This window comes from Didymella exigua, assembly GCF_010094145.1.
Source record: "Didymella exigua CBS 183.55 unplaced genomic scaffold M421scaffold_59, whole genome shotgun sequence".
NCBI lineage: Eukaryota > Fungi > Ascomycota > Dothideomycetes > Pleosporales > Didymellaceae > Didymella > Didymella exigua.
In genome coordinates, this window is record NW_022984833.1 from 161,069 (window position 1) to 178,402 (window position 17,334).

General features: G+C 46.4%; 7 protein-coding genes across 7 annotated transcripts; 3 read left to right on the forward strand and 4 right to left on the reverse strand.

The window, feature by feature from the left end:
• Positions 1–494: 494 nt before the first annotated feature.
• On the reverse strand, positions 495–1,482 carry M421DRAFT_426492 (uncharacterized protein). Its single transcript, XM_033594413.1, has 2 exons — positions 834–1,482; positions 495–781 (listed from the first exon to the last, which is right to left on the reverse strand). Exons 1-2 carry the CDS (start codon positions 1,193–1,195, stop codon positions 670–672), a joined length of 474 nt encoding a protein of 157 aa, XP_033443126.1. The 5' UTR covers positions 1,196–1,482; the 3' UTR covers positions 495–669.
• Positions 1,483–1,689: 207 nt separating this feature from the next.
• M421DRAFT_426493 (putative ferric-chelate reductase) lies at positions 1,690–4,239 on the forward strand. Its single transcript, XM_033594414.1, has 6 exons — positions 1,690–2,005; positions 2,058–2,314; positions 2,378–2,489; positions 2,538–2,795; positions 2,845–2,943; positions 2,993–4,239. Exons 1-6 carry the CDS (start codon positions 1,896–1,898, stop codon positions 4,029–4,031), a joined length of 1,875 nt encoding a protein of 624 aa, XP_033443127.1. The 5' UTR covers positions 1,690–1,895; the 3' UTR covers positions 4,032–4,239.
• Positions 4,240–5,080: 841 nt separating this feature from the next.
• M421DRAFT_76910 (37S ribosomal protein Mrp17) lies at positions 5,081–5,541 on the reverse strand (the record flags this gene model as incomplete). The annotated part of the gene is made up of 3 exons (XM_033597274.1): positions 5,081–5,363; positions 5,430–5,461; positions 5,518–5,541. 3 exons carry the CDS (start codon positions 5,539–5,541, stop codon positions 5,081–5,083), a joined length of 339 nt encoding a protein of 112 aa, XP_033443128.1.
• Positions 5,542–5,710: 169 nt separating this feature from the next.
• M421DRAFT_426496 (uncharacterized protein) lies at positions 5,711–6,836 on the forward strand. Its single transcript, XM_033594415.1, has 3 exons — positions 5,711–5,883; positions 5,947–6,009; positions 6,094–6,836. The coding sequence occupies exons 1-3, from the start codon at positions 5,748–5,750 to the stop codon at positions 6,405–6,407; spliced, it is 513 nt and encodes a 170-aa protein (XP_033443129.1). The 5' UTR covers positions 5,711–5,747; the 3' UTR covers positions 6,408–6,836.
• Positions 6,837–6,973: 137 nt separating this feature from the next.
• Positions 6,974–8,769, forward strand: M421DRAFT_426497 (uncharacterized protein). The gene is made up of 2 exons (XM_033594416.1): positions 6,974–7,418; positions 7,471–8,769. The coding sequence occupies exons 1-2, from the start codon at positions 7,369–7,371 to the stop codon at positions 8,516–8,518; spliced, it is 1,098 nt and encodes a 365-aa protein (XP_033443130.1). The 5' UTR covers positions 6,974–7,368; the 3' UTR covers positions 8,519–8,769.
• A 42-nt stretch (positions 8,770–8,811) lies between these two features.
• Positions 8,812–9,178, reverse strand: M421DRAFT_426498 (uncharacterized protein; the record flags this gene model as incomplete). Its single annotated transcript, XM_033594417.1, has 1 exon — positions 8,812–9,178. A coding segment is annotated over exon 1 (167 nt), but the record flags the coding sequence as incomplete, so codon positions are not given.
• A 3,291-nt stretch (positions 9,179–12,469) lies between these two features.
• On the reverse strand, positions 12,470–13,583 carry M421DRAFT_426500 (uncharacterized protein). The gene is made up of 4 exons (XM_033594418.1): positions 13,282–13,583; positions 13,072–13,206; positions 12,871–12,981; positions 12,470–12,783 (listed from the first exon to the last, which is right to left on the reverse strand). The coding sequence occupies exons 1-4, from the start codon at positions 13,318–13,320 to the stop codon at positions 12,586–12,588; spliced, it is 483 nt and encodes a 160-aa protein (XP_033443132.1). The 5' UTR covers positions 13,321–13,583; the 3' UTR covers positions 12,470–12,585.
• Between the last annotated feature and the right edge of the window lie 3,751 nt (positions 13,584–17,334).

Sequence of the window (17,334 nt, forward strand, 5' to 3'; positions counted from 1 at the left end):
CGCATACTTGCTTATGTAACCATTATGAGCTATCTTGAATGCAGTACAACGAACCTCTAGAAGCTTATAGATGGAGGACGCCTGGCTGATGTTGTAGGCACAAGATAGTTCGGAGGAACCTGCTAAGCTTTTGAGAGCTAGCCTGATACGGAAGGGCGCCTCTCCCCCACGGTAATTCCTCGCCCCGGCAGCACCGGTGAACGCAACGCCTTCGCTCGCCTACCGTCGCGTAAAGCGGCATCGAATCAGGCTGCGCGAAGCGATTAGCCTAGGAGATCAGCATCAGGCTTTGCACCTTTGGACTGCAGGTCGAAAAATAACCCTGGCACATCGTCAGCAGGATCGATCGCTCCACCAAAAGGCCAACGTTCACATTCATCTCCAGGACCATACCATGCGTGCCTTGAGAAAGACTCCTCATGAAAGGTTGGGTGTCTGACAAGTCTTCTCGTTACAGGTCATGGATACGGGCTTGCTGTATGCACGAAAGCGATGCGATTCGGATGAGGTTCGACAATATAGTTCGTTATGAAGAGAAAGCTACATTGCCTACCAGATAAGTGACCTATCTTGATTAGGGTATCGGTTGAAGATGACTACAAAACTGACTGAGAAAAAACTAGAGCGAAATGAGTCTGTGTGACTCGGCCTAGGAGCGAGACCAGCTGCTCAGTGTGTCCCAGCACTTCCAGTGAACCGACCGCAGACCAGACTCCCAAGAAACACGCCAGCAAGAACGGACAAAAAGTACCCAACGTTGAAGGTCATCACCGCGAGCATCCTACATTCAAATTAGCTGAAGCTTCTTAGCGCTCGGCATCCAGTGTACTCACAGCAGATAGCTCACACCTGCGACTACAACATCCAGTGCCGCTACCATGACGGCTTCGTCCGCCCTCCATGGCCTTGGCTTCGTCTTATCCTCCATGGTATGCGATTGTATTAGTCCATTGTACCGGTTCTGCCTTACAGCAGCGAGAATGCCGAAGAAGTTGAGGCGAAACGCCAGCAATAACCTGAACATCGTGCCTAGTGCGATCAGGAAAATGCAAATCCCGGCATACTCTCCGGTGCTGTGAGGCGTAAAAGATGCGGACCAAAGAGGCGTGGAAGAAGAGACGTAGAAGACCATGGCCATCGACTCGGCGTCCATCGCCATCGAAGATGATGTAGACGTCGACGATGACATTGCCATGGTGCCTGTCGCTGTCGCAGACGTCATTGACATTGACATGTCCATGTTCGGCTCTAGTCTTGGGTGGTTGCTGCGAAGTATGGAGTTGGACTGGTTGCGATGCTGGTGATCTCCTCAATCACATGCAAAGAATGTCAAGGTCCAAAAGTCTGGCCAAAGATCTTGTGCTGTTGGTAATGACGGATGTCAAGCCGGTCCAGTAGTTTCGAAAGAGTGGTAAATGGATGATTGTAAGGTGTCAGGGCCAAAGCAGCTTCACGTCGGGTAATAACAATCATGAATTCCTCCTCACTGGAAAAGCGCAATGCGCAGGCAATCATCGGAGGCACGCGTTAACTTGCTCAAAGTCGCTCGAACACTCGCTCTTGACCGCAACAGGACTAGACCCAGACCGAGTCGCTCCAACCTGCGTCGCAACACCTGCCGCAAGATAAGTCAGCCATACATGAACATAAACGCCTCCAATCAAATCATGCTCAGATGCATTCATGGCGCTGGTAACTGCGTTTCCGGCGCGATGGTCGCGTCACAATTGGCAATGGCTTAAGGTCTCGTTTAGCAAAGCTTAACACAGTGTGCAGGTGTTAGACAACGCTTATCTTGCGATCCCCGACCTACTTCAGATTCTTGAACCCCATTTCTACGCTCTACAACCTTGAACAAAGGCATTTACTTGCTATCGAATACAGGATTTGGTACCATGGCAAGCTGGCTTACTTATCCACTGCAGCTGACAGGGGGTCGCGAATTTACTTGCGAAAAATTCACCGAAGAGCAGTGCAGCTACTACATGCAGCGATGGCACTTTTGGTACGCGAAAGGTTACAGCTCCGTAATTACACTTCTAACATCATGTCATCAGGTACATCGCCGACTACGTCTACGCTCTACCAACAGTGGCTTTCTTCATGAGTACTATCGGTGTCTTCGTCATTGGCCATATCATATCATCGCAGGTTCTGGGATACTGTGCGACGAGAGGTCCTCGCGTCTGGCTGCAGCTGATTGCAGTCATTCGATATCTCTCATACCGCGGTTTCCATGTCAAACCGCTGAAATGGAATACAGCGCCAGTTGGACTGCTGATTCTAGGAGCCATAGGGGCAGTCTACTTCTTTTGTGGGTCAAACCCGACATATGCATCTCAAATATGCAGGCCACTACTGACACGCCCAATCCTAGGCATGGATTTAATCCCACAGCCGTACTACTGGTCGAGCGAGCATTTTGGTCACTCGCCACCACTTGGTACAAGATCAGGCTGGATGGCATTAGCCTGTATGCCATTTGTCTTGTACGTCAGTCGGAGTACCCCGGACGTCTTCACACTGACCATTTGTAGTGCAACGGCAAGCAAGACAAACTGGATCACCCTCACGACTGGGGTTTCCCACGAGAAGATTCAGGTCTTCCATCGGTGGAGCGCTTATGCGTTCTTCCTTCTGGCATTGATGCACACATTTCCGTTCATTGTCTACCACATTCGGTTCCACGATATGGTATCGCAAGTCACGATGATGAATACCTTGTTCTACTGGACCGGCATTGTGGCGCTTATCTTCCAAGCTTGGCTCACCTTCGCCTCGCATAGCATGATGAGGTCAGTCACAATACGGCTGATGATACGGGCTCGAACTGACGTGGCGCAGACACATGAGCTATGAGTTCTTCAAAGCGACTCACTTCCTTGCTGTCGTGGTATTTGTCATAGTCTTCTTCTGGCACTGCGACTACACGCTCACTTCCTGGTCAGCTATCTTTGCCGTTGGCTGGTCATTGGTGCTAACATGTCAAAAGGCACTACTTCGTTGCGACGGCCGCTATCTACGTCCCCTGCTTTGTCTACCCATGGGTTCGCACTGCCTTCGAGTACGGCTTCACCCAGAAGGCTCACATACACATCGAAGGCAATGGTTTCATACGACTTACGATCCCATCAGTTAACATGCGTTGGAAGCCAGGGCAGCATTGTTTCCTGCGGTTCACAAGCTTTGGGCTTCAAGCCTTTTCTTCGCATCCTTTCACCATCTGCTCACTACCTACGATTCGAGCGAACGAGACGTCCGAGCTCGTGTTTTACATCCGTCATTCGCATGGCTTGACCAAGAAGTTACACGCATATGCTGAGAAGCAGCCAGGCACCCCTGTATCTGTGCTCATCGATGGCCCATACGGAGGCATCAATATTCAGAGATTCAACGAGGCAGATCGCTTGCTCGTCATTGCCGGCGGATCAGGTGCTGGCTGGATCCTTTCCTTCCTAGAGCTGTTCTGCAGACAGCGCAGTGCTACCACAGCGACTGAAGCAGTGGTTGAGGTGAAGTCAACTACTGATGAAGAGAAGCACGCCGGCAGTTTCGATCTTCGCCGTAGTCTACGAATCATTCTGTCGACTCGCGATGTAGACAGCCGCACTTGGTTCATGGAGACAGTTGCTGAGCTCTTTGCGAAATACTCGATGCTGCAGAGGCCAGACGACATCGCTATCGAAGTTCATCTGACCGGCGAAACAGAGGGGACCACCGGCATGACACGGTCGAGTGGAGATGACCTAGTCTTTTCATTGTCTTCAGATAACATCAAAATCAAGACCAAGAGCGACCATGTCAGCGCGCCAAAAACGGACTTCTCCGGCCGGCCTGACTTGCCGCTTGTTGTACAGAAAGAAGGTGAAAGAGCAGTAGCGGAGGGCAGTGCATTGAGCGTTTATGTCTGTGGGCCGATCACCATGCAGAATAGTGTACGCAATGCTGTTGCAAGGGAGAATCTGGGAATAGTCAAGGGAGCAAAGTCTTTCGGAGTATATCTGCACTCAGAACACTTTTCGTGGGCGTAAGGTACTAGACATTGTTGCGGTGCAAGTCGGTCCTATAGGCCTTGATCGTTACCTCTGTTGACTGCCTTGGACTAGCACGTCTCAGGACATGTATATATGGCCGCCTCCTAGCTAGCAAGCAACTCAGCGCAGTTTTCCATCAATACATAGAGCAGCTACGTCTGCCGGGAGAGGCATGATTACCACCCACGATATTAATCAAAATTGCTACACAAAGCCTCTGAGCTGCGCTGATGCCTCGTTGGCGCGGAGAGACTTCCCAGGGTGCAGTAGTATCCTCCGTCGACTCGTGCAATCTCGTTCGTCGTGCTGTTTGCTGACCGAGCGCCAGGGGTTGTGTTCAGATGGCTATAGTAATCAGAGTCAAGCTACACGGGATCATGATGCCCCATAGTCCAATCGCCGACCTTCAACCTTTATGCTATAGTGAGATTGTGGTTATTTATAAAATGACCAGCAAGCGATCCCGGATAATGCACAGTAGTAGGAGTGAGCCTCTTGTGACTGCGCACTATGTTAAGGAAGGAGATGGGAGATCCCCAAGAGCGATGTCCAAGCACCAGCTCGGTACAGTATCGGGGTCTTCTGGTCCAAATCCCCAATCTGCTCGATGCGCTTCACCGTTGGCCTTGGCATTGATGCGACTGCTCTATGCAGATGCAGCCGGTGGGAAGGAGCTAGAGTCTTACTAGCTCACTTTCACAATAGGAACCATGTTCAAGGCACGTTCGACCGGGTATTGGACAGCTCGCTGTTTGAATTCGTATCTCCAGAGAGTTTGCCGCCTATTCATCACTTGCTTTGCATGCGTGATCTGCACGTCAGTCGTAAGGGCCTCATGATGCGCGCACCGTTCGATGAGAACTGAGTGCATTTTCGACACTGCGAATCGTCTCTTCCTGTCCCTGCAATGGATCTACGTCCAAAATGACCCAAACGCCATAGTATGCTGCCTGCTCCGTCCGTATACACATCGCAGTGTTGTAAATAGGGTACTGTACAGTCATCCGATGTTCCCTCCTCAACTAAATTGAGTCGTTCTTCTTCGTTCACCTGAACTCAGCCTTCCCTGTGATGTCCTTGATCTCCTCGAACTTTGTGCCCATCTTCACGATAGAGTATCGAATCATACGAGGGTCGAGCGACATTGTCTTTCGCAGCGAGTGTTGTGCGCGTGCGCTGGCATCGAAGCGCATGATGAAATAGTGGCCGTAGTGGTGTGTCGTCTGCAGTTTCTTCATGGCCTTCGGGAGCAGGAAAGTGCCCCAGTTCGAGACGCCGCGCACGACGCCGTTTCGCTCTAGGACGATCTTGCCGGCGGTTTTGGCGATTCTGAGCCCTGAATATCAGTATGAATCTCTGAAGATTGCTGTTCGAACTGGGGGCGGTGGTGCATACTCTTTTACTTCGGTGAGACGGCCGGGCCGTACCTGCCAATGTCAGCGCCCTTTAATCCCCAGCGAAACTGTCACAAAGGCTACCATACCACTCCTATCATTTCGTACAACATGGTGACCTATTGTTTGGTGTCGCCGTCGTGGTCGCGCGCTTTCCCTCGCAAAAGGTGGTCGCTTTCGGAAAACGTTCGCGCGCCTTTCGTATCGCCAGCTCCGCCATCTAGCGCGGCTTGGCGTTGTCGTACCTATCTCACGGCAGCTCTCCCGAGCTCCATGAACTGCAATTAATTCTCCTTCCACACACGAGATAATTCGCACAATGGCCTCTCGATACTCTGTTGCTCGTGCTGCGCGCCAATTGGCTTCTGCTATGGCGAAAAGGCCAAGTCCTTTTGCCTGTCAGCAGTGGAAGCAGACCGCGCAGAAGCCCCGGCTATTCACGGTGTCTGCCCAGTGTACGCTTCCTGAGCTTCACCATAGCGATTGAAGAAAAAAATGAGATTACTGACTGGCTACAGTGAAGGAAAAAAAGTACACCGAGGACCACGAGTGGATTGAGGCCTCCGCCGACGGCAAGACATGTATGTTAAACCGCATAAGTTGCCTTGTTGACCTGAGCATTATGTTCTGCATAGCAGCGATTGCCAACGCTGACCTTCGACTAGACACCCTCGGTATCTCCGAATACGCTGCGAAAGCACTCGGTGACGTCGTCTACATCGAACTCCCCCAGATTGACCTCGAGGTTGGAGAGGGCGACGCCATTGGCGCCGTCGAGTCTGTCAAGTCTGCCTCAGATATCCTCACACCCGTCAGCGGGACTGTTGCGGAGGTGAACGCGGCGCTGGAGCAAAAGCCGGGCGATATCAACAAGGATCCTGAGGGTGAGGCTTGGATCGCGAAGATCACCGTCTCTGAGGAGCCTGCTGGCAAGCTAATGAGCGAGACTGAGTACAAGAAGTTCACGGAGGAGGCATAACTGCTGCAGATGACACATACCCCATGCTTGAGTAATGAACGAACAGAAGAGTATTGCTATTCGTCACATATTTGCTTCCATTGAGACCGTGCGGTTTGGTTTTCTCGTCGAGTTTGTTATGCTAATAGGCATCGTAGCATTGTCTGTCTCTTGTGTGAGATAGGATTAGCCTTGTCCCAAATTACGGCATTGAGGACGGTTCGCACGCGCTGGGTGGTCTGCACAAATCAATCAATCGCGGTCAGGCAGCGAGCGCCCATGCATCATCAGTGGAAAGCATCACCCAATGACTACCCGCGAGCCGCCCAGGCCACGACATCCACCAGACACACAGGCCCCCTAGTATCACAGAGTGTTCGACTGCACGTCTAAAGACTAGAGCACACCTGATCGTCACAGTCCACCGAGCAAAGACCATTTACGCGAAGCACAGTTAATCTACAATTCATAATCTATATAAATTTGGAAAAATACCCGTACTCTGAAGAGTTCCAACAGACGTTCTTGTATCTTCCTCGTTTGGCCTTTGAGTTGTGAACAAAAGTCGTGATCTGATGGGACGCGTTCCTGAGGCAAACGGTGCCCCACGTCTTCTCCGCCAGGATTGCCAAGAGCCATGAAACACCACGCGAAACCCACCATCATCCGCCCAACACTAACTCTAAGCTCAGCCGTTGCGCAATCGCCCAGCTGTGCCCAGATCTCAGCTAGAGCGTGACTTGAACACGCTGAGCGAAGGTTTCAAACAAGCTTTTGCCCCCCCGAGTCAAGCCTCCTGGACTTGTGCGCCGGCCTGCATACGGCACTGGACAAGCAATTGAGACGTCTTATCTCGAACATGTAGCACGCGCATGAAACCGGTTCTCCCGTACTCCCGTAGTGGAGTCAGAGTCGGTGCTTCTGCTATAACAATGCAATCTCCCTGCATTCGAGCTGAATGGAACCAGACTACTTACTCAAAATGCCGTTCATCAACTCCAAAGGCGCTTCCACACTCGGTCACACATTCAGGCAAGCACACGCTCCCAACTCGGTGTGTGACTGCACAGCTAATCAAGGCCAGGAACTTTGACCAGACGATCATCACAGTCAAGGTCGGCCCAAAGCACGACCAGGAATCATTCAGTTCTCACAAAGAGCTGCTTCGGCGATGCTCAACACATTTCGATCAATGCCTCGGCGAGGAGGAGCCGTCGCCATATAAAGGCTCAGGGCCATCACTGGAGCTCGAGGACGTGAGTCCTGATGTGTTTGATGCTTTCATGATGTGGCTCTATACTGGTTTCATCCCACATCATCTCATTGAGGGCGGAAAAGAAGTTCATCCTCCAACACACGCCATCGACATGAACGGCGCGAACGGTACAACATATCATCCAGAGAGTGGCGATGTCGACACAGCATCATGGGGCATAAGTCTCGAAAACGACGACACCGCCAGCCAAACCTCTGATGGGAAAGCCCCCAGTGCTTCAGAAGTCGCCAGCGCAGACAAGGTCCCGGGCTCACCCAGCGACGGAGATAATCTCAATCCCTCACCTCCGGTCCGCAACCCTGCTGAGAAGCCTGAGCTTCCTAAAGAGACACTTTGCCCGTGCTGCTCGCGTCCGTACAAATGGCGGGGCCTTGAAGGCTTTCTGGAACGTCGCTTCATCGCCCTCTACATCTTCGCACACCGCTACTCCATTCCTGCGCTTCGCCGTGCCGTACTCCTCGCCTGGCAAATGAACGACGAGATTTTGCAATCGATGCCCGACCATAGCAACGTCATTGCGGCCTACACTTCTCTTCCCCCGGACTCGCCGCTTTGCCGGTACTTCCTCGACATGTACACCGTGTACTGGAATCCAGATAAGGACAACGAGTTTGCGATCCCGTTACGGAGTCAGCTGCCCCAAGCTTTCTTGTTCGAGTTGGTTACCATGTTGGCGAGAGGCGAGAGGCCGAAGACGGAGAAAGAATGGTGCGAGTTCCACGAGCACGAGAACGATCAGGAGAAGAAGGCCTGTTGTGAGGGGCTGGGGAAGGACCCTATTGCCGTGAAGGCCCTAAGGAGGATAAGAGATAGTAAGGGGTGGAAGGGGTTGGTGTTGAAGAAGGGGAAGCGATGAGTCTCACGCGAAGACATGTTCTTAGTATTCTGAGGTTCAGCGACCCAATCATAGATGTAGTTCTGTTGGAGATGTTGCGCCTCAACGATCTTCAGAGGTAGAAAGAGTTAAGCGAGCAGTAGTCAGATTCCCCTACTAATCTATCTGTAAAGGTAACTAGCTTTTATACTTCTGTCTACCTAAGCCAGACTAGCTTCCTCTAGATTTTGTTCTAGAGTAATCTGTCTTGCCCTTCTCAATCCACATCTGCTGCGATAACAAAGCATACCTGGACTTGTCAGTGTCGCTGAAGCCACAGAATCAAGTGTGTCTACAATCAACGCGGAAGTCCGAGCACTGTTATTTACATCAGTGTCGAATAGCGGTCAGAGCCTCTCACGACCTTGAATCGTGGCTAGACTGGCATGCACTTGACTACTTAGTCGACGCATTACCGTTGTCATATCGAACGAAATTGGCGTTGTGCTCAGCAGGGCCGTCGTTCAAAAGGTGATCCACGAGACTCTTGTCCGCATTGTGTGTGTTCGATCTTGTGGACGAGACGCGGAGATGGTCAGGGCTGAATGTGACATGATCGATGACCATTCGCTTAGCTTGGGCAGGCCCATTACTTTAAGCCGATGCTTACTGAGACATACCGGGTGTTGGAGCTCACTGACGACTAGAGGCTTTGTTGACGCATGCTAGAGAAAAAGATGAATGAAGATTTAGTGAAAGGAGTAGATGAGACTATGCGAAGATGGTCGAGAAAGAAGGCTTGCATTTGCGCGGGTGCTAAGCAAGGCCAATACTGAAGAAGGTCCCGCTGATGAGCCAAAATTCGTCATGCGCACAACGTTCAGATAATATGAAATGTTATTCCGAGGTCGACTCGTGTCAGGATGTGCACGCTTCGTTTCCTGTCCACACACCGCAGGAGCTTAATTTCTGCTCCAAGGTCATTGGCATGTCCACGTTTGTTAGCTCGCCAGCAGAAAAGCCACAGTACAAGAGACATCTCATTGGATAAAAAATTCTTGATTCTTGACATTCGGGGAATGTGCAGGGTTCATAACATTGGATGACGAATGCAAACCTTTCGGACGCCCCACAGGTGGACCCGCGAACAGTGATACGGCCTTTGGCGCGATACAGAAGCTAGAATGTATTGCCGAGCATGACTTAAAGTGTCTGTTCTTTGTCAGAGAAAGACTGATTTCAGCTTCCCAAAGCGTGTTGTGGAACAAGATCATTACAAGGCCACTCTGAGGGTTCTCGAAGTTTGCAGCGCAGTTGATGCACTTGCATGTTCCCACGCCAAGCACTCAATGCGTCGACCTTCAGGCACAAATTCGCCACCTTTCCCCAATGTATTGGTCAACAGCCACAGTTCGAAGTTGGGCGAAGGACTATCACCACTCAAATAGGGGCAGCTGCGCGCCTTGAAGTTGTACAACTTATACTCATGGATGGACACCGATGCACCTCTCGGGATATCATCCTTTCGTCTGATTCTTCGGACTCCCCTTGACTGTGGCTTTTGTCTGAAACACTGCCTTCATCCAGGACAAGGCCCATAAAGTAGTACTGTAGATGAGCCAGGCTACCATCGTAGAGTAGCCTTAGAAATCGACAGCCTCCAAGAGACGCATGCACCCACCCTTGTGTCGTTACCTCAATTGAACATGTCACCGTTACTTCTTTATTGCACCCCAGTAATCAAATATCAAGCTTAATTAACATGAATGGACTCTTGAGATGTGGGTTTGGGACTGAATATATGCCGGATGACGCAACGTGGAAGCTTAATGGCATCACGAGTGCATAAGAAAGCGTTATAAATTTCGCAAGTGTACGTTCTCCAACCTTCTCAATATACCTGTTTGTCAGTCTGTCGGACGCAGAAATCAACAATATATATCTGGCGGCAGACGCAAACGCTGTATGTATTGATAGAAAACTGCGCCGAAATGATTGCTAGCTAGGAGGCGACCATATATACATGCCCTGAGACGTGCTAGTCCAAGGTAGTCAACAGAGGTGACGATCAAGGCCTATAGGACCAACTTCCACCACGACAATAGAGCACAATTCGGCGCATAGGATTGGTTGAAGAATATTGGGAAGCGTGGCATGGATAAGGCCTGAAACCTCTTTAGGATGCAATATATTGCGGCAGATGCATAACAATAGCCGTAAACGGTCCTTAATTGATTAGAGGAAGATAAGTCAGACTGCTAAGAAAAGAATACGAGCTATTAACAGGAGTGTCGTGCTGAATTTTTCTAATCTTGTTTTTCTTTAAAAGAAATCGATAGTGAAGTTAGAGAGAAGGAAGGTAGAATTAAGGGGAACTAAGACGCACTACAAAGCAACTCTATCACTATAAAGGCAGGCATGAGATCAGAATATGCATTAATAATAACGTAGATTATCACTGAGCCAACCATATCACCAAACTAGCCATTTTCTCTTAGCACGACTAACACACGTTACTACAACTACAACTACTTACTATTAAATAGTAACCTAGCATACTATGTGCTTATATTAGATTTAGAAGATATTTCTGCACCCTCCTAGCACGTTTGTGCGTTGTGTCTAGTCTTGCTGCAGTTCCTACAGCGCTAAATAGTTAACTAAGCTCCTAGTTAACTACCTCTACCCTAAGTCTTTATAGATGGCTAAGCTGCTACAGACGCCTCAGCAGCTACCTGCAATGCTGCAGGGCTATACTTAAGTGTGCCACTATGCTAAATCTACTTTCTCTTACGCGATTTTCTCTTAGTTATTACTACTAATTACTTGTTAAGCTCTTACACGTAGGCCTTAATAAGGATATTTTTATATAGTATCTCTTTAGCCCCTTTTATAAGCTTTAATAACCCCTCTTACACTATACTTAGTAATTATTAGAAGGAGTTGCTTATAAGCTTAGATTAAGACCTAAACTTATATATATTACTTAGCGTCTTAGATTACTACAGTATTTTAGGTAGAGGTACTGCTAGTAGGGTATGCAGCTGCACTTTAAGGCAATCTAACACTACCTATATATTAGTAGGAATAAGCCCTAATACCTTAAAGGCCTTTTAGTAGTTAACCTTTATAAATATATTAAGGAATACATCACTAAAGGCTAGTAGGAAGCCTTCCTTATTAATATAGAAGATATATTAGCGTGCTAAGTCTTAAATATATTAGAAGTACTTATACTTTAATAGTAAGAAATAGACTATTTTAAGTAGCTAGAGGATGTGTAATAAGTAAGGTAGTATATAGAAAGTAAGGATTTTGTTCTCTAGGTAATAGTCCTTAAACTCCTAGTTAAGATAGCTCTTATAGCTGTCTAAGATAAGCAACCTATACACTCCTACCTAATATATCTTTATATGCGTGTTAAAGTGCTTTAACTACTTAAGGCTAAGTATATTATTTATCTAACTATTCTTAGAGACTAAGAGCTTCTAATTGTAGGGTATATCTGTCTCCTTATACTAGGCAGAGATGTGGACGCGTCCTTTGCAGATAATGAAAGGCAGGGTTGCATACCTAGCCACGCAGATGCTCTAGATAACAGTAACCTACTCGCAATTGCCTGGCTAAACAAGCTCTAGCTGAGCACGTCTATCTAAGCCTGTTACAACCTTTAAAGACAAAGTAATACCTATCTAGAACCTAGTTTTATTAAAGTTGTGTATGTTGTTATTGTAAACACTATACTTAACTTAAGTATCCTCTACTAGCTTAAACTATGCGCTAATTATCTTAGGATCTTCCTGTAGTATTCTCTATCTATCCTTAACTTAATTAAAGGCTATTTTAAGCTTATCTAAACACATCACAAGCCTGCCAGCCTATAGTTTACTAACAGGCTCTTTACTACGCACAATAAGTATCTTATTAGCTATATCTACTACTGTACATAGCTAGAGCGCATATCCTTGCGAATTAAGGTTAAGTATAACGTAGTTCACAAGCGAGCGGTCCAACCCAAGCGAGTGGTCCACCTAACAGAGTTAAGATGATTGCAATGCATATGCTGCAACACCACCACCACTTACTGCAATTTGCAGGTGATAGAGATACTATTTAGACTTATTACTATTAGATGCATCTACAATTTCAACTGCACAGGTGCGAGCGTTGTAGCCAGTCTCTCTACAACGTCCGCAACGCCTCTGTGTGCGCACCTTCTTTGCAGGCTCTCTGCCCCCCTGCTGCCTACTACCCTCCCTTTTAGCTATTAAATTAGCTACCTCACCTACTATAAGACTCTCTACTGCCTAAATATACTTCCTCTTTTAACCTCTAACCTCTGTTGCTATCTCTACTGCCTTGCAAAGCCCTGCTATTTCCTGTCACATTAACACGCTATCATGCCCTATCTGTGCAATGCCCTTATTCAGCTGCTTAACTGCTCTAAGCAGAGGAGAAACTAGGGAATCTCTGTGTAGTTGTACACGCTTACAAACTAGCGTTAACTAAGTCTCTATCTTACAGAGGTTACTTAGAGTTTTTAATTCCTATAGGGTGTCCTCTAGCTTTAGTAGAGTTAGTGTATAAAGGACTACATCAAGCTTTAATATCACTGCCTCTAGGTTGTGTAGAACTAGTCTAGCGCCCCTAAAGCCTGCATAGATGTTCTCCTTTGTAATTAACCTCTTAAAAGCTGCTTTAAAGGCTGGTAGGAAAGCCTCCTTCTTAATCTACTTAGAGCTGTACTGTGCTAAGCTACTAATCTTATTACTATATGCCCGCTTTAAAGGTGAAAAGCAACCCACATTAAGTGGCTGCAGCAGATGCAACAAGTAAGCAGGCATACAGAGAATAATAATCTTCTCTTCCTTACAGTGTTTGTAGAACTTATGTGAGCTGTGGCTCTTATAGCTGTCCACAATTAGCAGCCTGTGTGCACCCACCTTCTAGTCTTTTGTATAGGTATTAAAGTGCTTTAGCTAGGCAATACTAAGCTTATTTAACATCTAGCTATTAGGACTAACCTTAATTACCTAATCCTAAGGTAGATTGTGAAACTATAAGGTAATAAGGACCTTGCTAGGGAAGATAAGGAAGGGTAGGATAGTGTAACGGTCTAGACTCTAAAGCTAAAGAAGAGCTAGAGCTAGCCGGTTACATTAGCTTAGCCGGCTTGGCTAAAGCTGGATATATATTATCTACGCAGTTAACTAGACGTCTAGTTAACTTGTGCATGCTATTTAGCAAAAGTTGTTAGGAAGTAGATATCCTTTATTGGCCTTTGGCCAGACTACTACATTAAATCTCTAAGCAGCGCTTTAGAGGCTTTTAAATTTATGTAATTAGAAAGTAGAAAGGGCAAGATTAATTCTACCCTCTTATTTAGATAATTGTGTATCTTGTTAGTAAGGCATTATGTGTTAATATTAATAGTTGTAGTCTTGGCAAGAAATAGCCTAGGTGCTGGGTTGGCCCGGGTGCTGGGGGTTTACGTTAGTAAAAAGATTTTTAAAATTCCTATTATTTAAGGTTCTTATTTTTTTAACTAACCTAAACTATCACCGAGTGTCCCACATCACCAAGTGTCCCAAAACTTGCCAAGCCCTCTACCTACTCTCTCTCTCTAACATGCCTCAACTACCAAACGCGTTATTACTTGAACATGAAGGGAGGCTTCAGCTTGCTATTAAAGCCTTGAAATCTAGACAATTCTAAAGCCACCAGGCTGCTGCAGAGGCATTTAACGTTGATCGCCGTACACTCTCTTATTGCGTCTAAGGACTCACATTTTGCGCAGAAGCTGCCCCTAACTGCCAGAAGCTCACTGCGACTAAACAGCAGACGATTATCTAATACATACTCAACCTCGACTTGCAAGGATTTGCGCCCTAGCTGTGCAAGGTGGCAGATATAGCTGATAAACTGCTGGCTGTACGCAGTGGCAAGCCTATTGGCAAGTGCTGGGCTGATTGCTTTATAACGCGCTCGCCTAAGCTTAAAATAGCCTTTAATTAAGCAAAGGATAGGCAGAGAATACTCTAGGAGGATCTAGAGATAATTAGCGCGTGGTTTAAGCTAGTAGAGGAGACTAAAGCTAAGTATAGTGTCTATAATAACAACGTGCACAACTTTAATAAGACTAGCTTCTAGATAGGCGTAATTAGCTCTATAAAGGTTGTCACAGGTGCAGAGAGACGCGCCCAACCTGCGCTTGTTCAGCCAGGCGATCGCGAGTGGGTTACAGTTATCCAGAGCATCTGCGCTGCTGGGTACGCGACCCCGCCCTTCATCATCTACAAGGGACGCGTCCACATCTCTGCCTAGTATAAGGAGGCTTTAATACTACGTAATTAGAAGCTCTTAGTCTCTAAGAACAGCTAGACAAATAACACACTTAGTCTAGAGTGGTTAAAGCACTTTAACGCGCATACAAAGACGCGCTAGGTAGGGGGGTACTAGCTGCTTATTTTAGACAGCTATAAGAGCCACCTTAACTAGCATTTTAAGGACTACTGCCTTAAACACAAGATCCTAACCCTCTGTATGCCCCCCCATTCATCGCACATCCTCCAGCCGCTTGATGTGGTCTGCTTCTCGCTGCTGAAGCGCAGGTACTCCCAGCGCGTTAGAGACTTGGCACGCCAACGCGTCTTCCATATTAACAAAGAAGGCTTCCTCCCTGCCTTTAAGGACATGTTTTTTAACATGTTTATAGAGCAGAACTGTTAAAAGGCTTTTAAGACAGCAGGGCTAGTCCTAATTAACACACAGGTTGTATTAGATTACCTTAAAGTACAGCTACGTACCCTGCTAGAACCCCTCCTCCTAGAGACGCTATAGCAGTTAAAGACTCTAAGCAATACCTATAAGTTTAGATCTTAATTAAAGCTTATACGCGATGCCTTTACTTGCTTGCCTGTTACAGCTTAGGCTAGTTTCTCCCAGCTTATAAAAGGTAGTAAGCTGATGCTGCATAAAAATGCGCTTTAATGTGCTCAGATCCATGAGCTTGAAGAGCAGTTAGCAGAGATGACCAAGCGAAAATCGCGTAAGCGCAAGCAGATTCAGCAGGGTGGTACTATAGAGTATGGGACTGCTGCAGCGCAGGTAGCTGCTGAGGCATCTATAGCGCCTCAGCGATCTAAGAAGGCTTGTGGTGGTAGTGGTTAAGAACTAGCCTAACTAGCTCTTCAGCGCTGTAGGAACTGTGGTAGGACTAGGCACAATGCGCGAACGTGCAAAAAGGATATAGAGGTGTCCTTAGAATTAGATGCTAGTACAACGTACGCAGGCTCCCTGTTTAATAGTAATAAAATTAAGGAGTTGTAGCATAGGTTAAGGCTGCCAAGAGATTTTAGGACACTTGGTGATGTAGGACACTTGGTGATAGTTTAGGTTAGTACACTGAGAAATTTTAAACGTTAGTAATAAACTTAGATATTAAAATAAGTAACGTACTCTATCACCGAGCTGGTTATATCACTAAACCAGTCACTTAAAATCCCACCAAAAAACACAGAAACCATACCCCTACATCTTAATAACTACTTAATAGAATCTTCTAAAAACTTCAGAATAGAGCTGTATCTATACTAATAAAACTATTTAAAAGTCTTAGACTAATAGCTAGTATAGATGTTAAGATAGCCTGCAGCTACCCCTGTATTTTAGTATCTTCTAAACAATATCTGCAATATAGGGCTAAGCACTCTAAGACTTTTAAACAGTCTTATTAGTATAGATACAGCTCTATTCTAAAGTTTTTAGAAGATTCTATAAAGTAGTTATTAAGATGCAGGGGTATAGTTTCTGTGTTTTTTGGTAGGATTTTAAGTGACTAGTTTGGTGATATGACTGGCTCGGTGATAGAGTACGTTAAAGTAACTAGTGTAGCAGCTTTAATATTAGTATTGAAATCCTCTTAATTTCTTATCTAGTTCTTTAGATATACTATAATTCTTAAAAAAAGTACCTAAGTTTCTTAAAAAGTAGAGTATCTAGAGAACTAGATAAGAAATAAAAACGATTTTAATACTAATATTAAAGCTACTATACTAGTTACTGTACTAAATTTCAATATTTAAGTTTATTACTAAGGTTTAAAATTTCTTAGTCTAAGACCGTACTAAACCTCACCGTATTATGGCCCAGAACACCACACTCTAGCGCTGCAAGGTGTAGTACAGCTTAGAATATTATTTAGAGACTACTTCTGCATTATTCTTGCACATCCGCGCGTTGTGCCTAGTCTAATTGCACCATCTACAGCGTTGTTAGGAGGGCTTACCTACTTTAGCGCGCACCTGCTTCTTTAACTTCTTTCTATTACTATATGCCCTAAACTCCTTTAGAGCTGCTATCTGCTGCACTTCCTTAACTATAAGGGTCCCTTCCTTCTAGATTTGCTTTCTTTTGCGCGATTTACGTTCTGTGGCAGCTACTAGAGCTGCGTGAAGCTCAGCGTTCTCCTGTTGCGCTAAAACTAGCTTGTGCAATAGAATTGCTCCCCCCTTTGCGTAGTGCTTAAATAAGTGTAGAGGTATATATATAGTAATAATCTTGTTATCCTTATAGTATTCCTAGAAATCTAGTAAGCTATAGCTCTTGTAACTATTAATAAGTAGCAGATAGTAGCTACTAACAGTACACTCCTTTGTATGCGTGTTAAAGTGCTTTAACTAGTTAAGATTAAGTTTGTTAGTAGTCTAGCTGTTCTTAGAGACCCTAATAACCTAATTATAGGGCAGATTATCCTCTTTATACTAGTTTAAGAGGGAGTTGTGGCCCTAGAAGTAGACTGGCGGATGGGTACCATGTACCTAGGGTTAGATATAGGTAGGGTATAGGTCGCACGGACG

Bases quoted from the DNA above. Each gene is read 5' to 3' on its own strand.
- M421DRAFT_426492 (XM_033594413.1), bottom strand. From the start codon at position 1,195: ATGGCAATGTCATCGTCGACGTCTACATCATCTTCGATGGCGATGGAC. The intron at 782-833 runs GTGAGTACACTG...ATTTGAATGTAG, and splicing joins GCAGGTGTGAGCTATCTGCT to GATGCTCGCGGTGATGACCT.
- M421DRAFT_426496 (XM_033594415.1), top strand. From the start codon at position 5,748: ATGGCCTCTCGATACTCTGTTGCTCGTGCTGCGCGCCAATTGGCTTCT. The intron at 5,884-5,946 runs GTACGCTTCCTG...GACTGGCTACAG, and splicing joins ATTCACGGTGTCTGCCCAGT to TGAAGGAAAAAAAGTACACC. The intron at 6,010-6,093 runs GTATGTTAAACC...ACCTTCGACTAG, and splicing joins CTCCGCCGACGGCAAGACAT to ACACCCTCGGTATCTCCGAA.
- M421DRAFT_426497 (XM_033594416.1), top strand. From the start codon at position 7,369: ATGCCGTTCATCAACTCCAAAGGCGCTTCCACACTCGGTCACACATTC. The intron at 7,419-7,470 runs GCAAGCACACGC...AATCAAGGCCAG, and splicing joins ACACTCGGTCACACATTCAG to GAACTTTGACCAGACGATCA.
- M421DRAFT_426500 (XM_033594418.1), bottom strand. From the start codon at position 13,320: ATGCCTGCTTACTTGTTGCATCTGCTGCAGCCACTTAAT. The intron at 13,207-13,281 runs GTGGGTTGCTTT...AGCTCTAAGTAG, and splicing joins ATCTGCTGCAGCCACTTAAT to ATTAAGAAGGAGGCTTTCCT. The intron at 12,784-12,870 runs GTGTTAATGTGA...AAGTATATTTAG, and splicing joins CACAGATAGGGCATGATAGC to GCAGTAGAGAGTCTTATAGT.
- M421DRAFT_426493 (XM_033594414.1), top strand. From the start codon at position 1,896: ATGGCAAGCTGGCTTACTTATCCACTGCAGCTGACAGGGGGTCGCGAA. The intron at 2,006-2,057 runs GTACGCGAAAGG...TCATGTCATCAG, and splicing joins ATGCAGCGATGGCACTTTTG to GTACATCGCCGACTACGTCT. The intron at 2,944-2,992 runs GTCAGCTATCTT...ACATGTCAAAAG, and splicing joins GACTACACGCTCACTTCCTG to GCACTACTTCGTTGCGACGG.